Raw genomic sequence first — 10,957 nt, 5'->3', positions numbered from 1 at the left:
TACTACTGTTGTTGTATGTGGTCTGTGCTCACTATTTGTTATGCTACTGCTGTTGTTGTACGTTCTCTATGCTCACTAATTGGTACGCTAGTGCTGTTGTTGTATATGGTTTGTGTACACTAATCGTTACGCTACTACTGTTGTTGTACGTGGTCTGTGCTCACTAATCGGTACGCTACTACTGTTGTTGTACGTGGTCTGTGTTCAATATTTGTTATGCTACTGCTGTTGTTGTACGTTCTCTATGCTCACTAATTGGTACGCTAGTGCTGTTGTTGTATATGGTTTGTGTACACTAATCGTTACGCTACTACTGTTGTTGTATGTGGTCTGTGCTCACTATGCACTGTTATATGTTATCGTCGTTATTTAATCTTGCCCTGAAGACAATCCCGTCGTAAAGTGAAGAAAGTTTCTATATTTGATTCGAAAATTTGTTATGAAAATAAATATGGTTAAACGTTTATAGACATTCTGTTGATTTTCAGGATAGTAAAACATTTTTCACTATTTATTTAAAACAAAATGAACAATACACATGTTCATAGGTAGCTATATTTGTTCTATAAGATATTAGTATTAGGTATATTATATTTTTTAACACAACGTTCTTTATTCAGTTTCTTCTGTTTTTTTCCAGGAGAGAAGAGCGTCTAATAGTATTTCAACCACGTTATAAAGATATACATGATTGACATTCCTTTTATTGTCTGACCTGTAAAACATTTCTCATTATGTATTTTTTTATATGACAAACTTAGTGTGGTTGAAATATTATTATACATTCTTCTTGTTCTTAAAAAATCCTAAGGGACTGAATAAAGAATGTAGTATTAAAAGTATAATAGGCTTAACACTAATGTGTTATGACAAGTATAATTAATTATAATCAAGCTTCGCCAGCTTGTAAAAGGCGTTCACACCACAATAATATATACATATATATGTTCAGTTATAAACAAACGCGTCTTGCTTAGGTGTTTCTGGTCATTAAAGATGATTAGTTGCTGTTTTTTTGTTTTTTTTTGGCACGTAAAATTTTAACTCCCTTATGGCTTTTCCACGAAAATAAAAGTACGTAATGCATGTATGATTATGAACAATAAATGAGTTGGTTCTATTGGATTGATTTAATTATCTATTTTAATTATATAATCAGTCAATAATAGCTCAAATGTAATGAGAATAGTCAAAAGATTGATTTAAAGTAACCATTCACATAGAACGAACGCGTTTAAAAGTAAAATTAAATAGGTTAACTAAGTTTTTATTTTCAGTGTCGGATAAACATAAAGGATCGTGAAAATAATTAAAGTAAGGTGTTATTTAATCTGAAGTTATAGAACCACATGGAATGACTTTTCATTAGATTGCCCATATAATTCCGGGTTGAATTACATTTTTCCGGTTGCGAATTGGTTGGATCGTAGCACAATCTCCATAAGATGACAAAAGTTGTCTTGTATTATTGTACCTTATTCATTGAGGAGTCTTGTCTACAAGTGGTTCTCTTATGTTGATAAAAGATTACATTTAAGTTAATCGCGAATAAAAATGACCGAAGTTATCGTTATACTCTTCGAATTAATTTCAAATGTTACAGTGCAGTGGATTGGTGGAAGGATTCTTTTCAATTAGGATAAGAATGAAGTATTTGGGGTAGGATAAGATAAGCAAAAACGTTCAGGTACGTTTCGAAACTATTCGTTTTTCATGGGCGACTGCAGCCCAGTGGCTAAAGTTCCAGAATGTGGAGCTAAGATTCCGTGGTTCGCATCCTGTTACCATCAATAAAACAAATAAATAAATTCACTTTCCTCCCATTGGAGCCTTGGGTGCGTCATAAGAGTAATGGTGAAATCTTATTATTCGGTTTGACAAGAGTAGCTCAAGAGTTGGCGGTGTGTGCTGTTGATTAACTGTCTTTTTCTAGTCTATCACTGCAGAATTAGGGGCGGCTAGTGCAAACAACATACATACAAACATATAAATCGTGTTTCTTATCAAAGGAGAGAACCGAAACCGTGTATAACAATGTTCCCTACCACTTCCAACAGCTTGCACTGTCGAAACAAAACAAACAGGATCAAATGGGACAAGTGATGTTCTCCATATTTTTAATCTATCATCGGCACAGAAAAGGCCGGAAATCATCAGACCAAACTATACACTTCAAGTAGTTTGTTGTATAGATCTCAGACTATTAAAACCTTGCTTTCTTTTTTATATCTTATAAATTAGTATCCGAGCTGGAATGTCGACTGCGATATGACAATTTCCCTACATTATTTCCCCATGAAATCGGTCAATTAAGATGTAGTCCACGTTTTGTGTACTTTAACAGCTTTTCTAGTTGTTGTTTTTTCGGCCATTCGCCAGTGCTGGTTCTTAAAGTTCTCTCTCATGGCAGATGTATTATCTTCCGATTACCACTCTTGACAAACTCGAATTATAGATGTTTTTGAACAGCTGATAAAAAAAGCATACTATAATAAAAACATTTCTGTCAGATGGGCTACGACTATCGCTCTCTACTCTGAAAGTCGGAGTAATCTCTGCTCTTGCCTATTGTTTTGCAGACAATCGAAAATGTGACTACATATTTCTATTTGTAAAATTGAAGCAGTCGCCTGACAAATTCTATTATATTTTTCTTACACATACATATAAAGGCAATCTCCTACAAATGGTGTCAGTTTAAAAAGAATCTGTTAGTTAGGGATCAGATTTCTGTCACATAATATCAAGCTTACATACGTCCCATCCAAGTGAAATACGACACTACTTTAGTGGAAACAAACACCTCCTGAATTGTAGAGTGTTACTTTGTTAGACTATACTGATACATGAACGATAAATAGTATCCCATTTACTACCGTGATAATAAAAAAATATTGTGATAGTAAAATATTGGAGTATACATTGCACGATGTTTGTAAGCATTATTATTGTCTAACAACGTATAATTCCACAAGCTAAGTTGGTGTAGTATTTTGATCACTGAAATTCTTATTGTAGTCCAAGGTTGTTACACAATAGGTTGGTATAGTATCTTTGTTTACGTATTGTTGTCGTATAACAATACAAGAGAGCATATTATTGTTTATACTGGGGTATAAACATTAGACGGTAACACTGCAGGATTATTTAGTATTGTAAATATATACATATTTGTATTGGTGTTGTTTAACGCTTGGGGACTCAAAATGACATATTTTCTTGTATGAATACGTAATATGTTAGCTCCACAAAAACTAGCAGATTTTATTACCAAATTCATGTAAAGCGTAATTTTTCAAGCTCCATCATTTAAAATAAAGTTGTTATAAGATGATCATTCTGCATATACATGTGAAGATCGGACCAAGAACTTGAGAAGATCAACTTCCAGGTTAAAGGCCAAAAGATTATGCACACATGGAGTACTTTAATTCACAAAACATTTGGAGCGTATGATACATGCAAATATGACATCCAAGAACACACAACACTATCGGAGTGCACAATACATTCCTTATGTGCGTACCACTGTAGTCCAGAAATGTAGGATTCTACAGTTTAGATAATGTAATATTATACATCTGAGTAATGATACATCTAATAACGTTGTATGGCGTAGTGTCACTTTGCCCAAGTGCCACTACAGTCCAGCTATGCAGGATTCAATAATCCTATATCGTGTACTATTACGTAACTGTATATTTCTGTGGTACAACAGTGATGAAACGTGACGAAGTGTCATGTATGAATGTATTAATACAGTTTAACACTATCAGATGCTGTTGTTACGATATATATTGCGCGTTAAACTATTACAGTGATTATGCATGTTCAACTATAAATAATTTTAAGCTTTATTTTTACATAATTATGTAAATATTGTAAAAATTAATTTGTAAAGTTCTCAGCCATCTTGGTGTTTCTTTTACATTTCATTTAAAAAAATCAGCGAATATATTTCCTATTTAATTGATCCTTGTTGTTATAGGAAAGTTATTTTGCGTGGTTCTTTCGAGAGATCGACTGCAGTAAATCCAACAAATGTACGTAACACATACAGTTGAATGGGAAACATTAAAGCCATCCTTCAAAGTGTCTGTACTTATTTCCCCTTAGCTATACTCGGCTATTGTTAAACGCATGAAATTCCCTTCATTGTTTCGTGATCTGTTTTGTAGCCATCTGAAAAATTCTCCCCTCCCGTGATATTTCAAACGTTAGCTTCTAACGCAGCTGTTTAGTAAGATACTTTTTTAATCAAACTCCGTCAAGTAGGTTTCGAAAGACACTTGGAATATTATTTATTCACGGAAATCTCTAACACGCTGCTGTTATTTTGGAAATTCAGACTTAAAATATCAAGACTTTTTAGTATAAATATTTCTTGTCAATTCTATGTTATTGGCTGTGTGTGTGAGCCAGTGGTTAGGGAGCCTGGACTATGAATCCGAGTTGAATGTTGCCACAAAAACTCACTTTGCAATTTGGGCCATGGGTGCGTCAAGAGAGCAACAGTCAAAACCCACTATTCGATCAGATAAGGGTTGTCCAAGAGTTGGCGGTGGTGATATTGACTAGATGCCTTCCTGTACTCTATCAGTTAGAAAATTAGGGATTGCTATGCACAGATAACCCTTGTGTAATTTTGTGCACAAATTCTAAAACAAACAGTGCCGTGTTTTCACAAGTGCCAAATTTTCACGAGCTATAGCACTTTGAAGTGTATATTTTCAAACAACTATCTTTCCTGAACTGATGATCAGATTGCGTCTCACTGTAACCAATAGACAACCATAAAAGAAAAAAAAAAGCAGTTATGGTTTTGAGAAAAAACACAGCACAAAAATCAAAAGATATTAACGCAGTTTCTTTCTTGCAAAAACATCAACTGATTGAAATGTAAAATATGCACCTTAGAAATGAGGAGGCACTAATACATCCTTGTTTTTACGGAATAATTATTCTTGGTATCTACCATACGTATAAATATTTCTGAGGATTAGAAGCACCGGTATCACTGTATTTCCCTCTGGTGTTAATCAGAGGAATTAAATGAGTTTCATGTAAGTACTATCAGTGAATCAAAGGTATCAAACATATTGATTTAAACACCTACACACTACAAAATCGATGACAAACATGTATTACAACACTTTTAATTAGTTATAGTATTTTGGCACTTGTGTATAAGGATGATGTTTCTGATTTTAGAAAGTCCTTATAAAACAGAGTTATATAGAGATTTCTTTTATCTATTGTTGCAGAGAAATTTGTGGAAAAAACAATAAGTCCTGGACAACTGATCGAAGTAGTTTCCAGTTCATCCTTCTCCTTAGAGAAAATTACAGCTCCAGAGAAATTAACTTTAGAAGACGAAGATACTAATATAGTATATAACAGTGAAGATGATATTACGATCAGCACTGACCGTATCAAGCGAGAAAACGAACCCAGTAGTTCCGGCAGTAAGGGCGACAAAAACTGCAGATCTAGTCACGGTAGCAGGAAGATGAAACAGGAGAACCCGCAGGTTCTTCCCAGCTGTAACTGTGAGGAACTCAAGCGAGTCCATGCTTATCTAGAGACAAAGGATTTGTGGGAAAAGTTTCATGAACTAGGAACAGAGATGATTATCACTAAAACAGGACGGTGAGCTATTATTTCTTTGTGTGTAAGAAGTTAGAGTGTGGTTTAATAACTTATATTTACTGTTTACAAAACCTAAACGCAACGATGCGTTCCCATTCATTATTTTCATACTAACCTCACACCTTTGGGCGCATGTTCCGGCTGTTCGTATACATAATGTAAATAACCCGAACGTTGTATATGCTTGCGAGAAATATCACTAATTGGTTGTAAAGTAAAGTAAAGCTCACTTTTCATTTTCAGCAGTAAAAAAGCATTAAATTCCATTGTTGTACAATATTACTTGGATATATAAAAGAAAAGAGTCGTGTTTGGGTAATGCCAACCTCACATCTGTTCAAAGTGTAAGACAGCAAGTGAATCATTAAATTTCATTATTATATTATTTGCTATAACACAAAGTATAAAGCAAAATTGTGTGCGAATAATTAAATCTTATTATGATATTACTTGTTATTATACAAGTTGTATAATAGAATTTCATGGAACGTAAGTTTTAATATCACACCTTTTGTTCTTATAAATGTAGGATTATTTATGGTTTTTTTTTCCAGTTGATTTTATGGTACGACTGGCTCTTTAAGAATCACCCGTGGATAATTTGAAATGACAATCCAATCGGCCCGGCATGGCCAGGTGGATAAAGCGCTCGAATCGCAATCTGAGGGTCGCGGGTTCGAATCTCCGTCACACCAAACATGCTTGCCTTTTCAGCCGTGAGGGCGTTATAATGTGACGGTCAATCCCACTATTCGTTGGTAAAAGAGTAGCCCAAGAGTTGGCGGTGGGTGGTGATGACTAGCTGCCTTCCCTCTAGTCTTACTGTGCTAAATTAGGGACGGCTAGCGCAAAAAACCACTCGTGTAGCTTTGCGCGAAATTCAAAAACAAACAATCCTTCGAAGCCTAAATCTAGTGCAATAATGCTGTGTTTTATAAAATGGGCTTTAGATCATTTATTAACGTTTAAGGTAGATTGTTAATGTTTACCTAAACTGGACTTATGATACTCAACTCGTTATATCTTAGTAACATATATGATTTATTTTGCGTGCGGTTTGATATTAAGAACGTTTTTATGTACAAACAGAATACTATCAGATGTGTTTTTTAAACAAATATTTACTTTGGAAGCCAGGCAAACCAAATCTATAGAGGATGTGAAAAATAAGTGCCCTTTTATCAAAATATTATACAAAAATCACATATCGATTTTTTTGTACGTTGGAAAAGTCTCAACAGTTATGAAATTAAGTTTGTTTATTTTAAATTTCGCGCAAAGCTACACGAGGGCTATCTGCGCTAGCCGACCCTAATTTAGCAGAGTAAGACTAGAGAGAAGGCAGCCAGTCATCATCACCCACCGCCAATTCTTGGGATATTCTTTTACCAACGAATAGTGGAATTGACCGTCACATTATAACGCCCCCACGGCTGAAAGGGCGAGCATGTTTGGTGGGACAAACAAACTAACATTCTTCCTGCTGTTACAAATGATATTCACACTAATATTAGTATTTTATGATTAGGTAATTGTAGTAAAGTTATTTTGATGATTGCCTAAAAACTTTTAGTTTAATTACCGTCAATGTTAAACTTCTATAGTGCTATAATTAATATTTTATAAGATGATATAAACCCTATAACCCAAGCGCTTTCGAAAGGGGGATCTTTCTTTTTCAGGGGCAACTGGAAATGGTGGTGTAACTGAATGGGTGATATATAAAGGGAGTTGAGTGACGTAATGAAGGTCACTTGGGCTTCCAGGAAGTGTTTTTGTATATCTTTCAATGTATTGTAGTGTGTCTCATTTCCGGTGCAACACGTGTGGAAACGAGAGCGTTGTGACAAAAGTGTTAGAGATGTCTTGTTTTAGATATGGTTGAATAGTATTCAGATTAGCAATCAAATAAGCTTTATTTATCTCTTTAGTTTTAAAGTCGGTTTCATTGTCGATGAGAGTAACATCATTAATAGAATGACGGGATTGGTTGAAGTGTTGAGCAACAGGAAGATCTTTTCAGGCGTTAAAAGAAGACTTCTGGTTGTTGGAACGTTTTCCAAGAGCTGTTTGGTTCTGTCCTACATACTGGTGATTTCTTTTGAAATGTTAAAGTTTCTCTGGTTGTACTTGTCAGAAAAAGCCAGTAGTTTTTATGAATTTGTTGTTTGACAACGAGCTGTATTACTTGGATGACAACCGTGGGGTGTAATTCACTTTAGCATGAACAAGGAACATTACCTATAGTCAAGCTCTTAGAATTAGACAAATCTATTCAGATGAATCAGATTACAGAAAAGGATCTAAAACAAACCATGTTACAAAGAGGATATAAAGATACCGAAATTGACAGACAGATCGAAAAAGCTAACAACACTCAGTGGGAAAACATCTTAAAACAGAGTAATAGCAAAGTTTCAAATATAATTCCTCTTGTTATTATCTATCACTTTAAACTCAGAAACGATTCAAGTATTCTAAAAAAAAAAAGATTTTTATCTCCTACAACTGAATGATCGCTACAGATATTTCCTGAAGTTCCTCTTGTCTCCTTCCGGAAAAGCAGAAGTCTAAAAGATATCCTTGTTCATGCAAAAGTGAATTACACCCCTCCAAAGTAATACAGTAATACAGCTCGTTGTCAAACCTACGAGTTCGTAAAAACTACTGGCTTTTTCTGACAAGCATAACCAAAGAAACTTTAAATTGTTTATAGAAATCACTTGTGGAACATAAAGTATAATTTACTTTATACAATGATGTAGATGTATGTTTATGATCAACTTTTGACGCGTTCATCTACTTGTAAAAAATTTGTCCAAGACTGTAAAATATATTGTACATAATATTTTTGTAACTTAGATCAAAGACATACAGTTAGCCGTCTAATTAAAGACGGTTAGGATAGACACGTAATAAAGACCGACAGATAAATAAAAGTTTGCAGACAGCTTGAATGGATAATAAAGAAAACTTTATTATGAATTATGATAAAATTATGTCATCATCAGTGGGTTCTTCGTCATCAAATCTAAAGACAGATAAATAGTTATGCAGATAAGTAAACTGGTATAAGTTGACAAAAATATATATAAATAGTCGGATAACAAAGTAAGTCATATGTGTTTTATATTGATGTTATATGTGTTAATCAACGATATAAGAAAATTAAAATAATCTCCTGCATAATAAAATTGTTATTCAGCAACGAAACGACTTACCCTCCATAATAGTATACTATGTACGTTTCAGTTGTTCATATTTCAAGTATTCTAATTCATAACGAAGTTGAAAACTAAAATACATTCGATGTTAATATAGACGTTTGGTGGTATTCATGAAAGGTTTGCGATCGAGGAGAGGTGATCCAGCAGTGAAAATTACCGCGATCCCACGCTCGGTGCGTTTACATCGCCAAAATGTTTCTGCGAACTGTTACACGAAACATCGTCGGATATCATGTATTAAATATGAGTGGCGTATTCTGTGGTACAGCAAGCGATTTTATTCGTGATAGGAATCAAAATTACACCATTGATGTGTAATGCGTTAATATTTCACGTGGCACATTAGAATGAGAAGTAGTAAAACCACGTGCTATTTGAGATGAATTTTATACAGCGTTATAAAGTTATCAAGAAACAGTTCTCATGCAACGACTTAATGCTTAGAAGTGTCTACCGACCATGTAATGAGAGCCGACAGGCATTCTGGTTATGGTATAGCAAGTCAGAGACATTAATGCACACTTTAAACTTCTGGTCAGGCAAGTCTTGCTGATTAAGTTTAAATAAGTTTACTCGCTACAGGGGATTTGCCTTGTCTGCGCCCAGTATTTTATCCTTGTTAACTTCTGAGACATCTACTCCTCATTTCCCATCTGAATTTATAAAAATCACGTTGGTTTAAATTTATTTGTACAGTACATGTAAGATGTTGCTTCGGGTACTATGGATATACTTTCACTATGCTTAAGTTATTTTCTATTATTAAGTTAGGTTTTATTATTTAAATGATAATAAAACTTAAACAGCTGTAAGTAATGCCAAGTGGTAGCAAATCGTGTACGTAACTATAACGATATTAACGTCATGTGAGAACAAACGATGTAACTAACAATACTAATCTCAAGTAGTAGTAAACCGTGTACGTAACTATGACAGTTGTATTTAACAATATTATGAATATCAAGTGAAAGTAAACTGTGTATATAGCCAACAATATTAATTATAAGAGATAGTAAACCGTGTACGTAACTATGACAGTTGTATTTAACAATATTATGAATATCAAGTGAAAGTAAACTGTGTAATTAGCCAACAATATTAATTATAAGAGATAGCAAACCGTGTACGTAACTATGACAGTTGTATTTAACAATATTATGAATATCAAGTGAAAGTAAACTGTGTAATTAGCCAACAATATTAATTATAAGAGATAGTAAACGGTGTACGTAACTATGACAGTTGTATTTAACAATATTATGAATATCAAGTGAAAGTAAACTGTGTACTTAGCCAACAATATTAATTATAAGAGATAGTAAACCGTGTACGTAACTATGACAGTTGTATTTAACAATATTATGAATATCAAGTGAAAGTAAACTGTGTAATTAGCCAACAATATTAATTATAAGAGATAGTAAACCGTGTACGTAACTGTAACAATATTAACAAGTGAAAGTGAACTCTGTACATAGCTAACAACATTAATCTTTGTTGAAAGTAAATGACGTACGTTTAGTTCAGTATATTTTAGATATTCGCGCACAGCTACACAATGGTTATCTGCGCTAGTTATCCCTAATTTTTAATTTGATAGACAGGTAGTCAATAACACCCACCGCCAACTCTTTGGCTGCTCCACTCGTTACTAATAAATTTGACCGTCATTTCTGATCACTTGTTGTTGTTGTTTGTTATTAAGCACAAAGCTATACAAATGACTATCTGTTCTCTGCCCACCACGGGTATCGAAATCCGATTTCTAGCAGTATACGTCCGCAGACATACCGCCTTGCCACTGGAGGCTTTTGATAAATAACACAACCACTGTCCCACAGTGCGAAGTGCGTTTTTTTTTTCGGTAACGGGAGACGAACCATGGACTAGTGTAGTATGATGTTCGCTGTACTAGTGTAGTATGATGTTCGCTGTACTAGTATAGTACGATGTTCGCTGTACTAGTGTAGTATGATGTTCGCTGTACCAGTGTAGTATGATGTTCGCTGTACCAGTGTAGCATGATGTTCGCTGTACTAGTGTAGTATGATGTTTACTGTACTAGTGTAGTATGATGTTCG

General features: G+C 34.3%; 1 protein-coding gene across 1 annotated transcript in view; it reads left to right on the top strand.

Moving 5' to 3' along the window:
- The first annotated feature begins 5,434 nt into the window (after positions 1-5,434).
- LOC106460773 (T-box transcription factor TBX20-like) overlaps positions 5,435-10,957 on the top strand; it is a 51,690-nt gene continuing 46,167 nt past the window's right edge. The window contains exon 1 of the mRNA XM_022387557.1: positions 5,435-5,649. Coding sequence (XP_022243265.1) covers positions 5,510-5,649 — 140 coding nt within the window. The 5' untranslated portion in view covers positions 5,435-5,509. The remainder of the gene's footprint in view (positions 5,650-10,957) is intronic.

Source organism: Limulus polyphemus, unplaced genomic scaffold (assembly GCF_000517525.1).
Source record: "Limulus polyphemus unplaced genomic scaffold, Limulus_polyphemus-2.1.2 Scaffold833, whole genome shotgun sequence".
NCBI lineage: Eukaryota > Metazoa > Arthropoda > Merostomata > Xiphosura > Limulidae > Limulus > Limulus polyphemus.
The sequence above is the reverse complement of the archived record's forward strand: the minus strand, read 5'-3'. Positions and strand labels throughout refer to the sequence as shown.